Source organism: Micromys minutus, assembly GCF_963924665.1.
Source record: "Micromys minutus genome assembly, chromosome: 7".
NCBI classification, from domain to species: domain Eukaryota; kingdom Metazoa; phylum Chordata; class Mammalia; order Rodentia; family Muridae; genus Micromys; species Micromys minutus.
Genome location: NC_137976.1, coordinates 48,309,059 through 48,334,709, shown reverse-complemented (window position 1 = coordinate 48,334,709; position 25,651 = coordinate 48,309,059). Strand labels below are relative to the sequence as shown.

The 25,651-nt window shown below is 42.7% G+C and overlaps 1 protein-coding gene across 1 annotated transcript; it reads right to left on the bottom strand.

Annotated features, from left to right (window-relative positions):
* On the bottom strand, positions 1 to 25,451 carry LOC308422286 (TPA-induced transmembrane protein homolog; the record flags this gene model as incomplete). Its single annotated transcript, XM_080918811.1, has 6 exons — positions 1 to 247; positions 1,234 to 1,415; positions 6,574 to 6,644; positions 12,214 to 12,341; positions 19,771 to 19,900; positions 25,317 to 25,451. The coding sequence occupies 6 exons, from the start codon at positions 25,449 to 25,451 to the stop codon at positions 243 to 245; spliced, it is 651 nt and encodes a 216-aa protein (XP_080774937.1). The 3' UTR covers positions 1 to 242.
* Positions 25,452 to 25,651: the final 200 nt, after the last annotated feature.

Genomic DNA, 25,651 nt, shown 5'->3' with positions numbered 1-25,651 from the left:
TTGAAAGGCAGTAGGAATATCACATTTTGGGATCTTAGGTTCATCCCAGACCTCTATAGCTCCTGAACCCAGCTGGGACAGCTCTCATGAACTATCATTCTGAGATGGACCCAGCTTCACGTCTGTGAATCAGTGGGCAGACTGTGTCCTCCGTCTGGTCACTGCTGGATAGGCTTCTGAATTGTCTTCAGTCTGAGACTCAGCAGAGCACTGCTTTCTGACACAAACCAGCCCCCAGTGCTTCATTCTAGACAGAAAACAAAGACAAGCCAAAGTCAGTGTGTGCTTAGTTTTGATCCAAACTAGAGTCACCTGGGCAAAAAGTCTCAGTGAGGGATTGCCTATGTCAGATTGGCCTGTGGACATGACGGAGGGGGACTGCGTTGATTGTCTTTAGTTTTTATGAGAACACTCAGTCTGAAATGAGCAGGAACATCCCCAGCCTGAAGCTCTGTGTAAGAGGGGAGAAAATGGCTGAGCATGAGGCATTCCTTTCCCTTTGGCTCCTGAGTGTGGTTACAATGTGACTAGAAACTTATAGTTTCTGCATCCCTGAGTTCCCGGCAGTAACCAAATGGAACCCGAAATTGTGTTTTATCACAGCAACGGAAGTGAAACTAGGACAGCCACTACTTTTCAAAAGCTGAAATTCCTTGGGACATTTGTACTCAGAGATGGTGTCATAGAGTCTGAGTAGACAATCTTATATCAAATTGGAATCACCATCAATTCTGAATAAAAAAATTTCACTCTCTGTATGCATGCATAAAAACATACATGCATGTGTGTGGATACGCATGCAAGCTGAATACCCTTCAAAAGGCAAATAGTGTTTATTGGCTGCTCACTTATTTTGGTGTGGTTTGTGATAAACATGTTGATGATGAGGGCATTTTAACATCAGGTTCATCTTTGTAATCCACCTGTGACAATTACTGTTGAGTGTTAGCACCCCAAACCACCATCTGTGTGCCTTGGACACTGATGAGGAATATGGTAGGAGGTGTCTGGCTTGGGTGGAGGTGCTCATATACATCCTGGCAGACACCTGCCGTTCTGCAGTGAGGTTCCCACAGTGTTTTCTCACTGCTCTGTCTGCTTACAGCCTGTGAACCCTAGATCAGTTCATGGAAGAGCGAATAGTCACTTGATTTGACATAACACAAGGCACCAACACAGCCAAGCCAAGTAGTTCATCACCATAAGCCTTACTTCTTTGCTTTCCCTACTTACCGTAGAGCAAGAGAGATTCTGGGTCCAGCCCGAGATTCTCACAAGCAGATACATTTTTATCGTGGAAACTCTGCCTCATGATACCGAGCACCAACTCTTCGCTCATCATGTGCTCCATAAAGCCATCGTCCTCAGATGGAACTCCAAACTGCAAGTGATAGGTTACCGTGGCATTTTCAACACTGAAAGCCAAAGTGTTAAGACAGACAGACAGGATAATGAATAAACAGAATCATACCGAGACTCAGACACCAACTTTAACATTAATATTTGGCTCCACATCTTCCTGTAACCAGCTTCAGGAAAATGCACTGCCCTAGGAGCCCTCCTCCTGAAGCCATCACACAACCACTGCCAACTGCTCATAATTCAGGGGACCACTGAGAGTGGGTTTGAAAGGGAAGGACACAAGCCAACTATTATAAAGAAAAAGTGAGCGTTGGCACAGCACCCATCTGATATTAGCCTTGTGTGCTGTGTGGTGAGCCCGGAAGGTTCTACTCCACCCCTGTGTTTATGTTCTCAATGCTGTCACACACACACACAAACACACACACACACACACACACATATACACACATACACACACACAAACACACACACACAGATACACACACATATACACACATATACACACATATACACACATATATGCACACATGCACACACATATACACTCAAACACACACACATACACACACACATACACACACACATACACACACACATGCACACACACACACACACACACACACACACACACACACACTTTGATCATACCCTTCCCCAAGTTTAACCACTTAACCTATAAAATTGATTATGATCTGGCCCAAGGCTTCTTATCCTTCACCAACTCCCTACCTCTTGATCTCCCAGAAAATGACCTGTATACCACAATGAATCAATACCTCCTGTGTTTAGGGGAGGATACTCCTTTGTGTATGCTTTCAGAGCCCCTTAAGGCATGATGACCATTTTTTATGGTAAGAAATTATATTTATTTTTCTGACACCAGAGCTCTGGTGAGTGGTTTTGTACCAAATTTAATGAAGATTACATAGAATGCCTCATGCATGGGAAGAGGATGGAAAGGGAAGAAACACAAAATTTAAGACCAAAAAAAATCTTAGATAGCTTTTAGCATTGTTTCCATTCCCACATTAATAAAATTCGCTTGGCAATTACCAAGAAGAACAAAGAACAAGGCCGGCAAGGAAGAGTGCACCAGGGCAGGGAAGGCTGGGAGGGCCCAGAGGCCAGACGGCATCCGAGGCAGGGGCAAGGCTTCCCGAGAGAACCCAGAGAACCCAGGTATTGCAGCTGCCAAGGGAAGGAGGAGAGGGGAAGCAGAGGGCCACCATCGGGGTCACAGGAAGGAAATACACTTTACCAAGGAACTGGAGGAGAGTGGAGAGAAACCGTGAGAGTGGGTTGTGTACAGGGGACAGACGTGCTGAAGGACACATGGGTGGGTTGTGTATGGGGAGACAGACGTGCTGAAGGGCACAGGAACTGAAGAACAAATGTACCAAGCTTCAGTATTTTTAAAAAGAAAATTGTTCCCCCTCCCCCTTCCCCCATCCCTCGCTGAACTCAGTTCCTTTTTTTGTGCCTCTGCTCTGAGGTCATAGTTTGGTTTTTCTGTACACTGGAGTTGAAAGAAAATAGTCCAAGGTCTGAAGAAGGATTCTTTATCTAAAGTAAACAGCCCAGCATCCCTGTTCTCCTCTGGCCCCAAAGACTAAAGTCTCTGCTAAAATTCCTTTTACAATATAGTACAGCACACACACACACACACACACACACACACGCTCAAAAATAAAGCCCAAATCAAAAGTCAAAACACACACTCAAAATAAAACCCAAATCAAAAGTCAAAAATCAGAAAAGAATCCTGGGAGAAGCCAGTCCAAAGGATGTAAACACTGAGAACGGTGCAAGACAAGACCGGTGGTGATTCTCAAACACGGGTACAGATTCCAAAAAGCAGGTGCCGTCACAGGACCCCACGTCCACAAAAATACTTTTTAAAAAATAAATCTTAAACACACACACACACACACACACACACACACACACCTGTTGATTAAATGACTAATTTGTTTTCCGATAAATCCATACATTCTTGGTTCCCTCCTCCCTCAAAGCAGTCCCAGGCCCCTCTTCTCCTATGGCATGACCAATGGTACGGACTCCTGGAACTTCCATCAAAGCAGCTCACAGGACCTGGAATCTCATCTTGACAAGGATCGGCACATCCAATCGTAGCAGCTTAAAACATCATGTTTCCTGGGTTGCCAGGTCCTTGGCTAAATCCACCCATGCCCACATCAGCAGCCATGCTCCGGGGCCTCATCTGTGGGGAATCATGATGTTCTGTTGGGTCCCATCATGCCCTGCACAAACATCATCATGCCTGGAGAAGACACAGGCCCTGGGTGCGTATAGAGCCCAGCAGGCCCCCGATCCTCGCCAGGAATCATGCCCACAGCAGCTGAATTGGATGATGACCATTTTTAAAAATAATCTCTTAGTAATGAGACCTAAGAAATTTTCAACCCTGAGGAGGCTCTAACCCTTTCATTTTTCAGTACACACGTTTCTAATTTTTTTTTTACAGTGAAAATAATTAAAGGTCTGTCTTAAATTAGTAGCTTAAGTGGCTTCCTCAACATTTAATTTTTCACAGGTAACATTTAATTTTTTTATTGATTTTGGTCAAGATGGCCCAGATTGGGCTCAGCAACAAACAAGCAAACAAACAAAAACAGGAGGCCACATCAGCGAGATTCTTCCAGGGAGACATTTTTAGATGCTTCGCTCTCCAGAGTTAATCAGGTTACTGCAATCCCAAGGATAGGCAAAGAGCTCCCTCTGGAGGCCAGATGTCACATAGGCTAATGACTACATTTTATAATACAGGTTTGTGAACTGTATAACAAAGGACTGAGCCAAGCCCTATGAACCAAATAAATTACAGAGTAAACTGAGACTTTTACAAGACCTAGTTACCACAGTGCCACTAAAGGCGGTGTTAGAAGCCCATTTTCAAACTCCAATCCAGCTAGCCTAGTTTGCATGCGTCATCAATTAGCCCTTAGCCTGGTGTTTTATCACTCAGGAGAACGGACAGGCACAGGCTGCAGGAAGGCAGGAATTCTGCATGCCTGCTGCTGAGGATCTCGCTAACTGATGAAACAGGCCTGGAGTGGGATGTTCAGAAGATCAAGCTGAAAGCTAAGGGAGACTATCAAGGTGTCTGACCCAGTCTGAGTGCACCATCCCTGTCGCTCTTGCCCCCACCATCCCCTGCTAGATTTATAAAAAGCAGACATTTGCTGGAGTGGATCAAGCACCTGATACAGCAAAAGGTACTTTCAAGTACTGTCGGGCCCATTCCGGACGAAGGTCAGGTCCTCTCTATAGACACAAATGCAGCTGCTGAGCATAGAAATAGCTTATCACACATGCCAGAGCATCATTTTAGGTATGATGATTTTTAAAACTAAATAAGCTTTAAACAACAGGAGGCCTGGAGGCTGGGGTGTGGCTCGGTCGGTGGATTGTTTGCATGGCATGCATGAAACCCTGGATTCAAGCCCCAGCATACAGAAAACCTGACACACAGTGGTACAAGCCTGTAAAACCAGCATGTGCAGATGTGTGTGCAGGTGGGAGGGTCAGAATTTAATTCAACCTTGGTTTCAAGAGCTAGATGAGACCTTTCTTCTCTCCTCTCTCTCTCTCTCTCTCTCTCTCTCTCTCTCTCTCTCTCTCTCTCTCTCTCTCTCTCTCTTCCTCCCTCCCTCCCTCCTTCCCCGCCCCCTCTCTCTCTATCACTCTTGTTTCCTTTCCCCTTTCACACACACACACAAACATACACACACATACACACAAATGGTACTAAATTCCTTTGGTTTTTTATTTAGAAAACATATTTTAAAGATTTCTGTGTCTGTCTGTCATGTGTGTTTCATGTGTGTGTCTACCTGTCATGTGTCTGTGTGTGTGTGTGTGTGTGTGTGTGTGTGTGTGTGTGTGTGTGTGTAGAATTGTTAGATTCCCTGGGCTGGAGTCGAATTGGGGTTTTTGAGCGGCCAAACATGGGTACTGAGAACTGAAAACAGATCCCTGGAAGAACAGAATGTGTTCTAATAGCTGAGCCATCTCTTCAACCACCTTCCCCACAAATAACTTTAAAAAATAAACAAGTTCTCTAACACTAAGCCTTGGCCTAATTTCTAGACCTGTTTTGCTTAGTTTTTGTGGGTTTCCCTAGTGTCTACTCCCACCTATTGAATGCTAAGTTCAGCTCCTTTATATCCATAGCAAGGGCAGATCCTTGGAAAAACCCAGAAGGCTTTGGGGTGGAAGGCATCTCTATTACAGCTCTACGACAATCTTCAAATGGAAGCTGTGTCACAGGCATGTGAGGTCCAACTGTGCAATTCTCCCTTTTCCTACTCCCATTCTTGTGCTAGTGGCTGATGGTTAAAAACAGTAGGGTCCCACTGGGCAGCCTGTGCCTATCTCATCAAGTTAGCACTGGGGTTACATGCTTCTCTCTCAGATCTACTGCTATTATGGTTAAAGTGGGAAAATCTCAACAAATAACTACGTCCCAGTGACACCCTAGGAGCAATTGACAACAAGGCTTTGTCATATAAATCTTATTTAAAGTGTGTCCAGTAACCTCAGTTATAAAAATTATTGAATCACACACATATGCATATGTTTTTGATTGATCCAAACTATTAAATTTCTAAGAATTAAAACATGTGTATACATATATGGACACTGTGCATAGTAAATATGTGCACAGAAAAAAAATCAAAGCAGATAGAATTGTTAATTTTATAGGGGTGAGTGGAATTCATCATTGGTGATAGCACTAAAAAAGGAGACAGAAGGGTCAGCTGTACTTTTATGTTCTTAATGCTGTATGAGACAACGACACTCCTGAGCCACTGCTGCGGCACATAAATCATGTTTCTTCTAGTACATCCCTCTCTGAGATTTATGTCTACTTCTGCACTTAATTGATTTCTGTGTCTATTCTTAAACAGAAAACTTTCTCTTGGACATGCTTTCCCTCTCTGAGGGTGACCATAATTGAATCACATAATTAGTCCTTGATTTCCTTCTTTCTGCTTTGTTTGAGATTTGTTGAGCTAAGACATTTCCAGACACCATTCCAGCATGGCACTGTGATTTTTAGTATCAAGTCTTCTCCAGTTCTGTGGCTCAGGGAAATCTTTGTGGGTGAAAGGAAATGAGTTGGGTGGGTGGGTGAGCGATCTAATGAGGAAGAAATCAAGATATAAATTTTGGAGCCCTTACCTGAAATCCATGATATCAGCAGAAGTGAAAAAACGACTCAGAGCTGGGGACTGTCTATACATGTCCGTGAGCTAAACACACAGCAAGAAAAAGATGCACATGTCACTGAGGGTCATCTTACATATCACCTGGACAAGCAAGTGGTTTAGGACAAAGGAGAATTCACTCTGGCTAGGAATTCACTGGTTTGGGGTCTCTGGACTAAGAGGAAGAAAGTGTAAGCTGATCAAAGTTCAAGTTAAAACTCAAATGAGATCCAAATGTATAGCTAGTAGAGTCTCACTCAAAGCCAGGCACATGTCTGTAATCCCAGCTTTTCCAAATCTGTGGAAGTAGGACCGCCCAGGGGTTCAAGGTAAGACTATTTTTTATAGTGAGGTCTCAATTAGCCAAGGCAACATAGTGAGACTCTGTCTAAAAATAAATTAATTAATTAATAAAATAAAATTAATTAATTAATTAAAATGAGCTCATTGATAAGGCCCAAGTGACTCACTGGGAATCTTCAACTTGACTTATGAGTTGAGCAGACACTTGTAACCTTAGTGGTGTTATGGTCAACGATCCTCAGCAGGAGCTCATTGAGGCACCAGCAACTGCTGGAGGGGGGGGCCTGAAATGGGGGAGAGACCAGTTCAGCAAAAGCCACTAAGTACCAGAATATCACTGGTCATAGGCTTCTTTCTCTCTTCTGCAGAATGTCTTTGTTAGTGGGAATATCTATCCTGAGAGTCAGGTTCAGCACTTCCCCAGTCAAAGGAACAAAATGGTGAAGTTGCAAAGATATAAAGGTTTTGCAGCATCCTAAAAACATGATGGTGCCCATGTTTCTACCAACTAGGCTTTATGCCTCCACATTTTGCTATGTAGTAGCTCCATAGTCTATGATACAGTGAATTCCTAGTAAACCAATTCATAGACTGAGATGATCAAAAGTACACAAATGATGGAGTAAGGATAGGTAGAAGCCACACAACCAAAGAGGCCTATGAGATTAGGCAAATGATTCTTTAAGAGGGAGGGGTGGGGATACTGATAGAACGCGGGTGTGTGGAAGTGGAAGGGGGCATTCTGGGAGCAGAAGTGTGCAGCCAGGGTAGAACTAGGAGAGAGGAGCTGGTGGTAGAAACAAAACTGTGTGTATGAGAATAACATCAGGAAACTTGTTACTTTGTATGCTGATTTAAAATGGTAGGTGTAGGAAGCCGTTGGTGCCAATACATGGCGCCGGCTTCCCGCTGAGGACTCAGCAAACAGAGCTGTTGCCCAGCCAAGAGACTTAGAACGCATGTTCTAAGTAGACTAAGCCACCTATCAAGGTGGCCCCAAGGACATATGTAGCAGATAATTGCCTTGTCTGGCCTCAGTGGAAGAGGATGTGCCTAATCCTGTAGAGACTTGATGCCCCAAGTAAGGGGATAACAAAGGCAGAGTTGTGGGGAAGAGGTGGGTGGGTGAGTGAAGGAACACCCCCTGAGAGTCAAAGAGGAGGAGGGATGGGGTAAAGGGAGGGGACTCTGGAGAGGGCAGGGAGAGGTGACAACATTTGAAATATAAATTAGTAAAAGAATTCATGTTTTTAAAAGATGTGCTTTTATACTGAAAATTACATTCAAGATTTGTATTTTATGCATAAGATACACCTCAGGGCCCTTAAGTCCAGGTCCTACACAGAATGCATCAAGTCATTATACCAGCTCATCCGTTTCCCCACTGGTGGCCATGTGACTTCCTTCCATGCTGTGGAATATAAACTGTGCTAAGGCAATAGTTATCTTCGACCACCTCTATGCATGTTTTTATCCATTTGAGAATCTCCCCAAGATATATAGCAAGAAATGGAATTACTGGTCTAAAGACAGGTGCGTCTTCAACTCAGCTCATTCTTGTTGAGCATTCTCCATCTTCCTCTCCTCCCTATAATTAGATCTGTTCTATTTCTCCTATACCTACTAGACTTAAAAACTTTTCTCAATCTCGGAGATATAGGACCACATCTCACATTGTGTATGCTGTTCTTCTTCTTATAGGTGAAGTACCTTTCCATGTGTTCCTAGATAGGTATACGTAGTACCCACGTGCTCAGTGCCTATGAAGACAGAAGAAGGCCTAGGAGTCCCTGGAACTGGAATTACATGCATTGAGTTCTGGCTGGTATGTGAACACTAGGAACCAATACTGTGTCCTTGGCAAAAAAAAAAAAAAAAAAAAAAAAAAAAAAAAAAAACAGCAAGAGCTCTTAACAACTTTCAGCTTGCTTTTTCAGAACTTGATTAGTCTTCCCATCAAGTTCCAGAGACACAAATCCTAACTGCTTTGTAGTAGGGAACATAGGGCTGAATGAATTTACACTGCATTTCTTCTGCATTTACACTAGAAAGCTAAACACCTTGTTCTCTAGCAGGAAAGGTCTAGGATAAATCAGGACTAGGCTGGGATCTGGTAACACTCTCAGTGGGGACACAGCTCTGGGATTAGAATAAAGTCACAGCTACACCAAGAGCAAGACAAGACCCAGTCTTGTTCAACCTGCAGCTTCAACCCTGACACTGTTCTAGGCGTTTCACTACATCAGCAGTGACCTTGTGATGAGTTAGTTAGTCACTTTCAGGTATATCACAAAAGCTTGGAGAGTCACAGCTTTATTCAATAGCAAGCGCTATAACATAGAAAACCCAGCAGGGCCCTATGATGGTGCACACCTTCTTGTCTACTAATCTCAAGGAGGCTGCACAACCAAACACATTCCTATGTAACTCAGCAAAAAGTCAACGGCACATGGTGTTTGCATAGCTCTAATCCTAATTACAGAACCTTTATAAAACACAACAGGCATGTCTCACTCCTTTTCTACAGATTGAGAACAAGTATTTCAAGAGGTTAAAAACCTGATGGTTTCTTTATATATTGCTCATAAATTCTAAAGGCCACATTCACTTTTAGGTGTGACAGGCATGAAGCCCAGCTCCTTCTCATTTCACCTAACTACTCAGAGAAGGTAAGGCAATGGAGCGGCATGTCTGAATTATCAGGAAGAGAAAGAACACAATGTGATAAGAACTTGGGAAGAAAGGGGAGTCATCTCAATTCTTGAGCTCTGGTATGAAGAAGGTGGATGATGGGCAGGAGCGAGGAAATTCAGGTTCTAGAAGGGGTCTTTCACCGCTCAGTTTAAAGGGAAGGTGGGGGTAGATGCAGGATGCTACAAAAGACGTTTGTTCAAGCACTAAAAGTATCGGTAATAAATAATAACCATGTGCCTCTTGTATGTCATGCTTATTGTTTTTATAAAAACTTACATGTGCATTTATTGTACTTATGTGCATGTACATGTGTGTACATGTATATACATGTGTTCTCCTCTATGTGCATATATGTAGAAGCTAGAAGTTGTCTTTCTCTATTGCTCTCCACCTTACCTTTTAAGCTAGTCTTTCTGCCTGAATTCAAAGCTCATCAAATAGCTAGACTAAGCCAGCAAGCTTTAGGGATCTGCCAGTCCCCCAACCTCCAACTCTCTCACCACCCACAATAGAAAGATAGATTCAGGCATCCATGCCTCACTGCTCTACATGGGTTCTGGGGGTCCGCACCCAAATCCTCATGCTTCCACAGCCATCTCCCCAACATTTATCATTATTTCAAACCTATTATTTGCCACTGTTCCTTCTTACATTCATCCTAGGATCTAGCATTCTGTTTGTACATAGCAGACTCAGGAAAATGCCAAAGCTAAAACTGGAAATTAGAAGACAGAAGGTCTGACTGTGCATGGCTAGTGCACACTCTCAAGGTCTTTTTGGTGTTGTATTTGGGACATATTGGCATTTTCTAAAAGATCTCTGAATAACTTCAACAACAGCCCTAGTGCAAACTTTCAAACCAGCACTAGGAATCTCTTTTATAGAAATTCCATACTTGATTTTAATTTCAACTCATTCCTCAGATGCTAAATTGACAGGAATGCTGCCTACTAAATATTCAAGAGAGAATCACAGCTCTGGCTGACACTTCTCAGTGCACACATGACTATATTGGTATCACAAAGACTCAGTTACAGTTGACAAAAGAAATACTACTTGAGTGAGACTCAGAGACTCCTCTCAGTTCTTTGATCTACTTGACTTTACACTGGGTTCATAGGAATCCTGATTACAGAGCACAATCCAAGCTCTACACTGTCTGGTAATGTGAACTCTGTCCTCTCAAAAGCATTTTTATTTTGACATTTTTATATCTTTGTAGTCTGGGTTGGTTGCTTGGTTTGGTTTGGTTTGAGATGGTTTGGTTTTAAAGGCAGGGTTTCCTTCTGTACACTAGGGTGGCCTGCAAATTCATTGTGTAGCCCAAGTTGCAATCTTCGTGTCTGGGCTTCCTAAGTGCTGAAATTCCATATGTTAGCATTACCTCTGCCTCCTCAAAAGCTAAATGCTTAACAATCTGTTGAACATTGAGTGTTCTATCCTTAGCTAGAAGGACTATGCGCTTATGAGGGCACCAGGAACAGGGACTGATCAAAGAGAAGAATCACAGAGTGGCGATAATTGAGGGATGCTCTGCTACACTGAGGTTTTGGCCATACATTCACTTGGAAGCTCAACCAAAAGATGAGAGTTGTTAAATAAAAATGATTGGAGGATATCATGAGAGATGGCTTAGTGGTTAGTTGCCTTACTGGTCCTGTAGAGAGCCCAGGTTTCTAGCACCCATCATACTAGGTGACTCACAACCTACTTTTCTTCAGTTCCATTGGATCTGATGTGTTCTGGCCTCCATGAACACTTACATACATATGATCAGTTTAACCCTAGAGATTCCTCAACACAACATGATCAGACTCAGTATACCACTGCACAGACCCCTGAAATATAAATATCTCCTGTTGTTCTATCTTTCTGTCCCAACATTACAAGGAAAATATGTATATCCTATAACATTCCCAGCCCTTATTTTATAACTAGCCTGAAGACCAGCTCCTTCATCTACTTCCACCCCCAACACACATAATTTAGATGAACCTCCTTAGTACTGTGTGTGCCGGGGAAGCAGGACAGCAGGATGCCTGGGGCAAACTGGTCAGCCAACCTAGCCAAACTGGTATTCTCTGGGTCCCAGTGAGACATTTTGTTTCAAAAATAAGATGGAGAGCAGCTAAAGAAAACACATGTCAACCTCTGGCCTCAACATGTGCATACATGTGCATGTGCACATACAAATGACATGTACACATAGCAGTATACAAAAACAATCCCAACAACACTGTATGTAACTCACTGATGGGACATACTACACTGATTGTACTATTCGATTGCTTCCACTACTTCATTATGACCTCATAAGCAAGGACTATGTGGCCCTAGTACTTGGAATCATTAAATCTTCAAATAATACAGGATGGGTGAAATACAGGACCAGCATGTGTGGGGGAACACTGTCTTAGGGGATACACAGAGCTGGAGGCCAGACCAGACTCAACCCACTTGCTGGCTTTGCAGCACAGAAGACCCACTTATAAGCATATTCTGTGGCTAATATTCAGACACATGAAGAGGCTTACTTTAGAGCTCTCTGCCAACTGTTCTAACAAAACTCATAATCCAATGTTAAGACCTTAGTAAACAATGAGTAAGACATAATCACCCTCTTAGTGAGCAAGTGGTGCAATTCCTCTTCATTAGCACACTCCTCTGGAATCTTGAGCATGATGAAGAATGTTCTGTTTGATGATAATTCGGGTATTTCATTTTCATCTTCATCAATATAAGTCACTGAACAGATTGGAGGGATAAAAATAATGGTAAGTACATGCATAGAATAATGAATTTAATGGGGCCAGATGTGGTAGTGCACACCTGTGATCCCAGAAGCAAGGGAACAACTTTAGATTCCAGGCCAGCTTGTTCTCCATAGCAAGCTCCCAGGCATCCATGACTTCATAGTGAGACCGGTTCTCAAAATAAACAAAGCAAACAAAGGTATTCATTCTGTTGGCTTCTATAACTAAACATAACTGTCAGTATTCATGAAAGCTAAAATCTTGACACAGTCAGTAAGTACAAGCAGAAATACTTTATTTGCTTAGCCAAACAGAATAAAGGAGAGTCACTTGTCTTCGCTGTGATAAATGTTTTGTTGGTCAAAGGGGTCCCAGACACCACAGGATACAGACCAGGAGAAGAATCATGAGGAAGGAATGAGAAGAACATCAATTTATTTTGCTGCATTGAATATGAAAGTTAGCTAGGTACCAAGGTATTGGAGGGTGCTAGACAACACCATGGACAGATATGGGGAGTGATTGTCAGCAGCTTCACTGAGCTACCTTACAGTTCAGGGTTGTCAAAGACGATGAAAAGAAAGTGGTATCACAGACAAGAATGGAGGTGAGACTAGAAACTGAAGATATGAGTCCATGTTCCAAGAGACAGGGCATGGGCATGAAGTTATCACTCCAGCCTGTGTTCCACAAGAGAGATGTTGACATACTATGTTTGCAGAAGGGAAACCAGACTTCACCTGGAGCCTCGGGGCCTGCAGGGCAACTCACAGGACAATGAGCTCTGTGTTGCTTGTGTTCTAATGACTAAAGCTAATTGATTTTTAAAGAGTTAGAGCTGGAGGAAAGAAGGAAAACCACACAAAGCCAGGAGTCAGGACTGAGAAACTGCCACTGGCATGCTTGCTCCAGTTCTCCTGGCTCCGCTCTAACCTCACAGGCTTACCCCCCACAGGGGTCACCTCATCTACCCTGTGAAAAGCGTGGGCTGAGAAACTAGGTGCTCTCAGTCTTCACCCTCAAATTCTGTGTCTCATACGTCACCAACTCTGCCTCTTACTGGACTTTGAAAGGTAATCTTGGCATAAATTCAGTGTTTCTTTGATGGAAATGCAGATAAAATGCAAGGTTTCTCTGTTCAAATATCTAGGTGGAGAGCAACTGAAGAAGGCACCTAATGTCAACCTGTGGCTTCCACATGCACATGCACAGGCATGCACACATACACACGCACACACACACACACACACACACACACACACACACACACACACAAATAAATATGTTCAATAGTCTTATCAAGATGTTAAAAGATGTTAACCCTGTGAACTACAATAATAATCCATATAGCAAAATAAGCCCATGGACACAATAGATGCAAGAATGCTATGGAAGTTAACAACTGCCCTCTGATTAGATTTAAGGTCCACGGAGTCTCTCTCCTATAAAGAATGCATAGCTAGTGTTGTAAAATCTGTCCAAGATCCATTATTGAAAGACTTATAGGCCACAGGAGTAAACATTCTACTATTATTCTACTAAAAGGCCATAAGAGCAAACTGCTTCTAAATTCTAATCTTTATATCCATAGATTAGTAATGTTCTCAAATATTGTCATCAGAGAAGTTTCTTTGGATGGTGGTGGAGATAGAAATTTGAAAGTGAACAAAATACAAAGACTATGTCTCAGTGGCGTTCTCAGCCATGACTGGACATCTACGTACCTCACCACCAAAGCTCAGAAACAACTGTGAAAGAAGGATCAAAAAGTTAGTAAGCTCTCAGACAAGAATGATGTCTTCTCAACAGGACAGGATAGCTACACTCAAGAACTCATAGCAGTTGTGGTTGTCTGCACAAGACCCGCACAAGATCAAGCTGATAAACATCCTAACATAAAGGAAGAAGGGGCTTCTGAGCCTCCACCCTCTAAAAGATACTGGCAGTTAGGTGCTTCTTGGGAACAGAGAGACAGTTTGTAAAGTGTAGTCCTTGTAGGAAACCATGCTTCAGTAGATGGTCCCATTCCTAAGAGTATATGATCAGTACAAATTAGACCTCATAGATTATTAAAGCAAACAAAAAACAAATAAACACAAGGAAATGACATTGGAAAGGAAAAGGAAAATGGGAATAGATGGAAGAGAAGTTAGGGAAAAGAACGAGGGTTAATATGATCAAAATGTATTGTGTGAAATTGATAGAAATATTAAATTTAAAATTAAAAAAAAACTCATCACTAACTTCTGACAAACACTTCTGCTTTTAACCCACTCAAAAAGAGAATGCATTTTATAATCATACATTAATTTTGCTTACTTTGAACTTTAAATAATGGAACCATACTGGAAATAAACAAACCAATACAAAAGAGCCCAATATAATCTTATGTACTGTTAGTTTCAGTTCTGGGAGGAGACAGGCATATGAAGCTCTGTGGTGGAAGATTTACCTACTATATATGACTTCACATTCTCTAATGGATATGAGTATATATGCATTTATGTATATATATATATATATATATATATATATATATATATATATATATATATATATTAATGGAGTTCTGTAGACTCAGAATGTACAAGGCTACTCACAGAGACAACAGCTATAAATAAGACCAAAGGAGGGTAAAAGGTAGACTTTACAATCAGATAATTGCTATTCACCATGGTCCAATAAAACTGGGGTCAATCGACACAGAGGTTTAGGCATATTCAAAGAGCAAGATCTCAATGCAGACACACTTCTATATTCTTCAGCAAAGGAATAAAAAGGAAACAATACCTCTGTGACATGGCAAATCCCATGGAGGATTGTTTTGAAGGAGAGATCCATGTACTACACTTAGAATTATTGGATGCTTAGAATATTTTGTAGAACATGCAAGTAAGACCTTGAGTTTTGGGAATGTCTAAGCACACCAAAAATCTGATGGAAAGATTGCCAGGCAAAAATATGGCATAACTTTTAGAAAGTGGATCGATGAAATAGCAATTAAGTTTCTTCCCTGAAGAACCTTTGTAGGTTACGGCTGTTCATGCTACCAAGGATTTCCCCCCATGAGTCACCCTAACCAGGAAATATCTCTCTGTGAAAGAGGTGTGACAGGTTCATGTGATGCCAAAAGATGGAGGTCTCAGCCTCTACTGAAGAGTGAAGTAGTCCACTCAATGCTGTGTAACCTACAGTCTCTGCTCAGTCCTGTCATAACATTTCTTCCTACAGAAGACACTTTAGTAAGAGGTGGGCAGGTCAACTGCGATGCTGGGGGAGGCTCTGTGGGGCCCTCCTAGTGCTCTAACTTTACACCTGTTTCTTAAGAGACATTTCTTGGTGTGGTGTTACTCTTTTCTAACCAAGGTACCAGAGTGAAGGAGAAACACATGAAAGTGCTTAATGAACTTTCAAATAATCTACAAAGAAAGTGACACTGGGTCGGGGGAGAGGAAAGTTCCCCCCATGGCATGATGGTTTCAGTGATAATGGCCTCCATATGCTCATATATTTACATGCTTAGTGTCCAGTTGATGAACTATTTGGAAGGAATAGGAGATGTAGCCTTTTTGGAGTGTAAATAACCTTGTTGGAGGGGGTGTGTCAGTGAGGATGGGATTTAAGGTTTCAAAAATGATTGTCAGCCCCCCTCTCTCTGTCTCTTTGTCTCTATCTGTCTGTTTGTCTCTTTCTCTCTGTGTGTGTATATGTATGTATATATATATATATATATATATATATATATATATATATATATGTGCGTGTATAAATACATATATATACCCTTATATACCATATGTACCCTTATATATCATACATATACATATACATACACATACATTTTAAACATATATATGATCTTCACATCAGAGATTTTACAATTCTTCAAGGAAGAGGAAATTAAATTGTCCATTAATGCAATTCTGTACAGAGCTGGGACAAAACCAGTTTTCCAAAGTCAACAAGCTTCACCTAACTCCCATCATAAAATTGCCAATTAAAGAAAATGTCAATGTTAACTGAGTCTGGTGCAGTGACTTATCTTATCTCTATTGTGTGCATAGCCCATGCACCATATGGGAAGCTGAGTCATGACTGTGAGTCGGCCATCACTTCAGTGCTCACCAGAGCAGAGGAGGAGGAGATAAGCCCACCCCAAATGTTCAACAATAACAAGTGTTTAGGCCTTAGAGGCCTGGTTACAACAATAAGATCAGCCACCTTGCATTAAATATCACCACATCCAGGAGATTCTTAATGATGACAGTGAGACTTCTTCACTGGACACCCTGCCGTGGGTCCCCTATTGCCCGGCTAATTACACCTTTTGTCCAGGATGCAATTGCTGTCATGTTCTGCATTTATTCCAACTGCATGGTCAGCTCCACCTCTGTGCTGAGCCTGTCTGGGAGCTAAAGAACCTTGAGACTGGAGTTTCAGGAGAGGACAGGAAGGGACTGAGCCATGTGGATCCCAAAGAATCTCTTTGCCTCACCAAGTCTTAACTCCTGACGCCCCCAACACCGCCCTTTCTCCTATTTCCCACACACCACTCAGTTCTGCAAATATGTGATTCATATCAATAAACTTGGTGATTGGGCAGTGGCTGAAGACTGCCAGCTGTCACCCCAGAACTACTAGCAGAGCAGCTCTGGGTGTGGCTAGGATGCTCACACACAGGTCAACCTCCTGTCTTGCTCCTTTTCAATATATTGTGCTCTACAGTGCCCCACTCAAACTCTTCACTGACTTTTAAGTGACTTAGAAAAATGATGTCAAAATCATTTTAAAACCTTAAAGAAAGTTTATGGTCTTAAAGTTTGATCTCAAATTACTTCCAAATTCCAAGCAGAGATAAGAAGAAAAGGTAACAAACTTTATGGTTTATGTTAACTGTCTTAGGGTTACGACTGGTGTGATGAAACACCATAACCAAAAGGAAGAAAGAAGGTTTTGTTGGCTTATACCTCCATATCATTGTTCATTATCAAAGGAAGCCAGGACAGAAATTTAGGCAGAAGAGCAACCTGGAGGGGTGCTGCTTACTGTCTTGATCCTCGTGACTTGCCCAACCTGCTTTCTTCTAGAACTCAGGACTGCAAGCCCAGGGATAGTACCACCCACAATGAGCTGGGCCCTCCCCATCAATTTCAAATTAAGAAAATGCCTATGAGTTTGCCTACAGCCTGGTCTTTGGAAGGTATTTTCTTAGTTGAGGCTCCCTCCTCTCCAGTGACACTAGCTTGTGTGAAGTTGACATAAAACTGGCCAGTGCATTAAATGAACATATATTGTTTTCAAATTCAAAGTCCTTTAAGTAGTTGCCATTTCTTTAGTCTTACGTGATTCTCCCTGCAAGCCTTGGAGGCTGACAGGCAAGATGCCAAATAAAATAAGTGCTTTCTTAGGAGGAAAAAAGATTATTTTTTGTAATTTCTTGTATAAAATTAACATATGTTAAGATGCAAATCTGCAATCAAGTTAAAATTAAGTTTGCATTATAATATTAAAAAGCTATTCTAAAATTTTGGAGTATAGCTTTTCACATCTCAAAAAAAAAATACTTTAAAGGAAAGTGAATCTGTCTTTGCAGATTTCTCTTTGTAGGTGAAGTCAAGTGAGTTTCAGAGAATAGACAAGCATTCAGTCTGGCTTTTACAGGTTTGGAATGTTAAAACCTTTATGATTGACTTTTTCTTGGTGCTACCAGGCAAATCAGTCAACTTTAGGGATTGCATCAGGCACTTGAGACAGGAGGAGACTGTGTGACTCACTTTGGTTTCAGCATCTACCTGCTGTAGCTGATGTACAGACACTATCAATGATTGTAATAATTTCATTGTCCTCAGCATGGTGGAGGAGGTGCAGCACCTCAGAGATGCTCCCTACAAACTCAAGGCATCACCCTAACAGTGTCCCACCTTAACAATGTCTACCTAAATAGACATGGTGCTTGTCTGAGAAATTCAAAGGCTGAAAGTCAGCTGAGCTGATGCTATGCAAATCTTCCAGGAACCATAAAGCTTGAAGAAAGGGATAGAAAACGTTGCTTTCTGTGACAAAAACAAACAAACAAACAAAAAACAAACAAAAAACAAAAAAAAAACAAAACAAAAAAACAAGAATCCCTCTGGAGAGACTCAGACGTCCCTGTCATTATAACACTCTGTGACCATGAGTCTGACCTCATGGAGGCCACACCACCTCAGAAGACCCCAGCTCCAGATGAAGCACTTCTGCATGTGTCCTTAGGACAATTCTACCCCCTACCTACTTTGATGTAAAAATTATTTGCCTCCTGGAGCTTACTAGCTTTGTGTAGCTTAAAATTTTTGAAAAACACATAAAATAATTCTTAAAATGGTAACAACCAACTTTAAAATTCTGTAGAAGACAATTGTTAGTGACCTAGTAAAATTCTTCTAATATAACATCAAAATCATGAAGATAGACTGGACTATAAAAAACTAATATCAAGTTTAAAATGCAAGTAAGAAAAAGAGAAGAACACGTGACGGACTATTAATAACAAGGAAGCGGATGACTAAAACTCTATTGCTTTGCATCCAGTTATTCAAAACACACAGCCATAGGGTAAGATAATACACACAGTATATTATTAGTGTCATGTAATTTTTCTTTCATGAGATATATTCAACACAAATAGTTATTTCTAAACTAACCTAAAAATTAAAGCAGCTATCAAAATGCAGTTAAATGTGGATTGGTGTTCAAGTTCAAATATTATGCAGCAGAAAGATGGCTCAGGGATAAGTGCTTAGGGCTCTTAAGGCTTGTTCAGGGACTTGTATTCAGTTCTAGGCACCACACAGTGCCTTCTTCTAGATTTCTGCAGCACCTGCACTGATGGGGACATACTGACATCACACACACACACACACACACACACACACACACACCTGTACAGACAAAAAAGATTTCTGTGTGTGTCTGTCTGTCTCTCTCCAACTCTGTCTCTCTCCCTCTCTCTGTGTGTCTCCCTCTCTGTCTCTCTCTGTCTGTCTCTCTGTCTCTCTGTCTCTGTCTCTATCTCTGTCTCTCTCTCTCTCTCTCTCTCTCTCTCACACACACACACACACACACACACACACACACACACACACTATTCTAAGCCAGTTGTATTTTTTAGTTTTTAATTTTGCTTTTGGAGACAAGGTCTCACCATGTACACCCAGGTCGGTCTCTGGCCCACAGTAGAGCCCAGTCTGGTCTATTGTGACACCTTCCCACCTTAGCCACCCAAGAACTGGCATGACAGGTGTAAATCATCATGTCTAGCTGCCCAAGCCATAGTTCAACTCATGTTACGAATGGTAAAATAGCACAGAGTACATTTTCAGTTTCAGTGTAAGTCACAAGCATTCAACATGGCCTCCCAGTGTGCTGACAGATCCGCTTACCTCCTACAAGGCATAGGCTTATAATGACCACTACAATGAAACACAGGAAGATGCTGACAATGGCCATCCACAGTTTACATTTTCCAACCACGCTCTTGTGACAGGGACTCCAGGGGCTTTCCTGGTCCGCCTAAAAAGCAAAGGGAGACTGTGAGGCCATTGTTGGGTTTTAGCAAACAGTCTCAAATTCCTAGTATAGAGCGTTGGTGCAGAATTAAGATCATCAGGTTCTTAACCTCAAGAGGCTATAGGACACAGAATCAAACTTATAACAGGGAAGAATGGAATCCCCAGAGGAAGTTAGCCAAAGGCCTCCTAGGTTCTGAAGTAGAGACAGGAGGCAAGACTTTTATTCTTAGAGGTTTTTATTTTTTTTTTAATGTATGTATTTCTAACTCACATGAACATTATATATATTTATGGAGTTCACTGAGATATTTCAAAACCCTATGTCATGTACAGTGGTAGATCAGGGTAATTGCTGGTCCAGCATCTCTAATGTTTATCATCTCTTTTGTGTTGGGAACAAGGAAATACCTCCCAACTAGGTGTCCTGAAATATACAAACTACCGTTTACCGCAGTTCCTCTGCTGTGCTACAGAGCACTGGGAGGCATTTGTTTTGTCTGTCTGTACCTCTGTATGTTTCTACCACCTGCTCCCCATCTCTCTGCTTCCCATTGCCTCCCCTGCCTCTGGTAACGATACTTCTGCTCTCTGCGTTTATGAAGCTAACATTCTAAACTTCAGCATACTAGTGAGAACACATAATATTTGCCATTGTGTATGGAAGGAAGGGGTTTTGAAGGTTTTAAAAGCCCAGAAAACAACATCTAATGATTCATGGCAGAATAGGCCAACAGACCTACCTCAGGACTGAGATGGGATGTGGTAAAGAGCAGAGAATTGAGATCAGAGTGAGGGTTAGAGCCTACTTGGAAGCATTTTGTTGTTGGCTTTCCCATGCTATAACAAAATCCCTTAAAACAATCAACTCAAAGATCTATTTGGGTTGTGGTTTTATTTTCGATTTTAGACCATGGTCAGCTAAGTCAATGGCAGACACAGCCCTTCATAGCAGTGGGAACACAGGCCAATGACCTCATAGCGACCAGAGAGCCAAGAGAGAAAGTGTCAATGGAGTTGGGAACAAAACACACCCTTCCAGGACAAAACACAGAAAATAGTTTCTACAAGTAAGCCCTACCTCCTAAATTATCCAGCATTTCCCAATCACACCACCAAATTATGATCCTAGCGACAGAGAGGTCTATATGTGAAGTCAAAGCTCCCAGGGTCTGATTCCTTTCCAAAAGCACTGTCATTATACTCTGAAGTGCTTGGAGATGAACTGCCTTCAACGAAGGAGCCCTGGGTCACTGCTCAGGTCCCACTACCAGTGTCTGACTGCTGCTAAGGCTGAGTGGATCTGAGCTGGTGTGTACCAGTGATCTGCTCAGGTCCCACTACCAGTGTCTGACTGCTGCTAAGGCTGAGTGGATCTGAGCTGGTGTGTACCAGTGATCTGCTCAGGTCCCACTACCAGTGTCTGACTGCTGCTAAGGCTGGGTGGATCTGAGCTGGTGTGTACCAGTGATCTCTTGAGAGGCCTCAGGCAGGTTCTTCCACAAGAAGCCTGCCATATGTGCTTTAACACGCCACCTTACATTCTGTGACTGCATTAGATGGCCATAGACTTTTCAGGGGTTTCCTCTGAGCCCTACAAGAGATCCACCAGCCCCCCCCCCCCCCCAGGTAAATGACTAAGTACGTGATATTAATACAGGATCCGGATACAATGGCAGGATTGTCCATTCTGACCCAAAAAGCTTGCCATCTTTCTGGGTCAATTAGGAGAATTTATTATTAAATAAACAGAAACCAAAACCAACCCCCCCAAAACAAAACAAAACAGGTTAAACAGGGAATCTGTGCACAGGGAAACCTGCACTTTTATATCCTCACTGTGGCATTTGAGCCACACATTTTATCTAAACACAGAAAAGCCAGTTGATTCTTTGTACTATATCAAATAATGCATAAAAACAGGGCTAATTTGGTAGCTTGGATAAACCTTGGTTACTACAGAGTAGTCAATTTACTGATTGATCATTAACTAATACAATGATGATGCCATTATGTAAGATGTCACTGGGATGCTGAGTCAGGGCCCCTGTAATAAGCCATAAAAGAAATCCAGGGATTTGCAACCCCATAAGAACAACAATAGCAAACAACCAGAGCTCCCAGGGACTATACCACCATCCAAAGAGCACACAAGGATGGACCCATGGCTCCAGCTGCACATTTAGCAGAGGATGGCCTTATTGGGCATCAATGGGAATAGAAGCCCTTGGTCCTGCCAAGGCTCAATGCCCTAGTGTAGGGGAACGTCAGGGTGGGGAGGCGGGAGGAGGTGAATGGGGAAAAACCCTCACAGAAGCAGGGGAAGGGGAATGAGATAGGGGATTTCTGGAAGGGAAACCTGGAAAGGGGATAACATTTGACATGTAAATTAAAAATATCCAATAAAAAAAATTCAGTCTCGCCCTATTACCTACAATTTCTTTTGCAATGCTTTGCCCAAGGGTATTTACCTGTAGTCACAATAGACAAAGTGGTGTTCAATGGCTTACGTTCCTTTCCCTCTACATTCCAGTCCAGATTTAGAAAGAGTGACAAATTCTCCATACACTCTCCCAGCCCAGCTTTTGCAAACAGGAAGATGTCTACGCTGATGGGATGCCACAATCTTAGTATCATCGCCCATTCACCCATCCATCTGAAACTTATCCAGATCTGTCACTCCGGGTCTCTATATGTCGCTAAATTACCTAACTGGATATATTCATTTGTAATCCATAATTTCTAATGGAGGCAACTATAAATGAAGTGATATAAATTACGTCATATCTATTCACCTAGACATGATAAGATCAATCAAGTGGGGCCTGCAAGATGGCTCAGCAGGTAAAGGCCCCACAGCCAAGCCAAACACCCTGAGTTTGATCCCTGGGAAACACATGGTCAAAGAAAAACCTGACTCCAGCAAGTCATTCCCTGATCTTGGTTTGTACATCATGGCCCATACACACACACACACACACACACACACACACACACACACACACACACACAGGGGGGCGGGATAAATGCAATATTTTCTTAAAAGTGATTAACAATGTAGACATTGAAAGACACTGAGTCTGAACTTTAGGGGCCCCAGTGAGTGAACCTGTGCTGTTAGGTTGTATCTCTGAGCCTCAGCTCCTTCACTGAGCTATTTCATCTGTCAAACCAGAAAACCAGCACCTCCTCTTCCACTTTCATTTCTGTCCCTAGGATCTAACACTGAACAAAAGCAGCTTGTGGGAGGAAAGGTTTATTTGACTCATGCTTCTAGGCCATAGGCCTTCCTTGAGGGAAGTCAAGACAGGACCTCAATCAGGAATCTAAGGCAGAGTTCATGACAGAATGCTGTTAGTTGGCTCTCACACTGCCGAACCAGTTTCTTATGGCCTGGGAATACCTGGCTAGGAATGGTATCCCCAACAGTAGCCTAGGTCCTCCATATCAACTGATAATCAAGGCAGTCCCTTACACACATACCCACAGATCACCTGATACAATTACTCAGCTGAGACTCTTGTCAGGTGACCTTAGGCTGTCTCAAGTTGACAGTTCATGCTAAGTAGGGCAGCTCCTTCTATGCTGACAGTAATTAACTGCATTTATGGGTTACACTGTCGCACATAATAGCAACAGGTACAAAATGTATGATTTGGAAAGTGTATGGACTTAAATAAGAGCAAAAATCACAGGACTATCACACAACTTAAGATGGTGACAAAATACACGAGCTTGCACTAGCCAGTCCTTACTGAACCTCATTCAATGCTGAAACACATTTCTCCCTATTCTATAGAGTCAGAGGAAACACATTAGGGAAGGGTTTGAGGTTTTCTTTCTCCTTATTAAAATGCTACTATTCAAGTATGTCTAGAAGGCTCCTCAGGGTCTCTCCCCTCACCCCATTCTGTCAGTTGTTGAAACTTTCCTATTTAGTAACCTACGAAGCCAGAAGGAAGTCTGGCACATCTGCACACATCTGGCTAACGAGGAAGTCACTAGGACACCCAAGCATAATCTTAACAAGGCAGGTACTAAGCAATTGTGAAATTCCGATACCCGGTATGGGTTTGGCGTGTTCTCAACTGTTGTCCACAGGCAGTCTAGGGCTCCCGGAGCCAAAACAGAGTATATGATAGCAATGTTGTTTCTCAGTCTTCTCTGGGATCACACACTTTTTTTTTTTCTGGAGAATGCCTCAGTCTTTGGGGATGTGCCGGGCCTGACTAACTTGAGGCAAATATTTCTAATTCCCCTGCCCAGACCCTGCCCTAGAGAATTGTACAGAAAGTTTCTGATTCTGGCTGCTTGCCCTGGCCTTCAGCCATTACTTTCCAAACTTCATTCATCTGTGGTCTTTTTTCATGCAAACAGAAGGTGGCAAGGTAGTCTCCAAGGTACTTATTAAATAAGACATTGCCACTCAGTGTTTCCAGGAATCACTGTCGACACAGAAACATTTTCAAGCTTCAAGTTTTCTACTGAAGTCAGAACTTGGGCACAAGAGGGACGGAGGTGGAGTGGGGTGAAGAAAAAAAAAAAACAGGCTAAAACAATGCATCCAGAGAATTGGGTGTGCCCAGTAAAACTTAAGAAAACCTTTGGAGTTGATCAGAAGATGGTGCTTCAGCCTTGAAACTCTCTGAAGTTTTACAAGTATTTTGATCTGTGAATAATGCTCAGCTGTGACATCAGAAAACAGTTCAACCTACACACCCCTAAGGACTTCCTCAGAGATGAAAAGACAGTGAGGCTAGTTCTTAGATAGAACTTTGATATTATTCCTCTTAGACTGAGCTGGCAAGTTCCCAACCCTCAGTCTGACCTCAGCAGCTCTTTCCCGCTTGTATTCTTGGCCTGTTTCTCTTCCGGAGGAAGCAATGACCGAAGTGGGAGAAAAGGAAATGTGTTTGAAGGTGGGAGGAGGGCGTGGAGGACATAGAGCTGGTTTGAGGTAGGAGACAGTGGACTGTATGTCCCCAGAGGTGGTATTGGAGGAGTGCTGAAAGGGGAAAGGGGATAAAGGGACAGGGGGGAGAGAGAAAGTGAGGGGAAGGGGAGAGAGCAAGGGAGGAGAGGGAGAGAGAAATAATATGATTCAGTCTGTCACTCTAATTTTACTTAAGAAAGAAAGAAAAACAAGTTTAAAGTTACATAACTTTTAAACACCATCTCACCAAAGGCTTTGCTCTCCACTGAAAGGAGCAGCCACGCCCCTCTCTACAGGACACCCGAAGAGTCTCTGGGCGAGGTCAGAGTCTGAGAAATGAAGGGGTCTGGTCCAAGAAATTCCAAAAGTTCTTGCATTCTTCAACCTCCCCTTCTTTGCGAGTCCCGGACGCTGGGAGGACGCCCCGGCGCCCTTAAGCAGTGCCAGGCCCCTTTCCTGCTGTCATGCCAGAACCCCCAGTCCTTACCTGTGCTGGGCTAGGGTCCTCAGCAGAGCAAGGCTGGATCTGAAGGCTGTTGAGGGGAGTCAGCTCTTCCTGCTGCCTCTCCAGCATTGAGAGCTCCAGCTCTTCCCGGGGCGATGGGGGTCTGGACCCTTCCATGGCAGCTCAGAAGAAGTCCGCCGGGAGTGAAGACTCAAGCACCTAAGGGTGCAGAGTCCAGCGTATGGAGACTGCTCGGCTCACACTCCACCCACCAGGCGCGGCAGGTAGACCTCGGGCGGTGCTAGATAGACCTGTGGTGGCGGCCCTGGAGGGGAGGGGCGAAGCCAGGGAGTGGAAGTACTCAGGCTTTGGTTAGC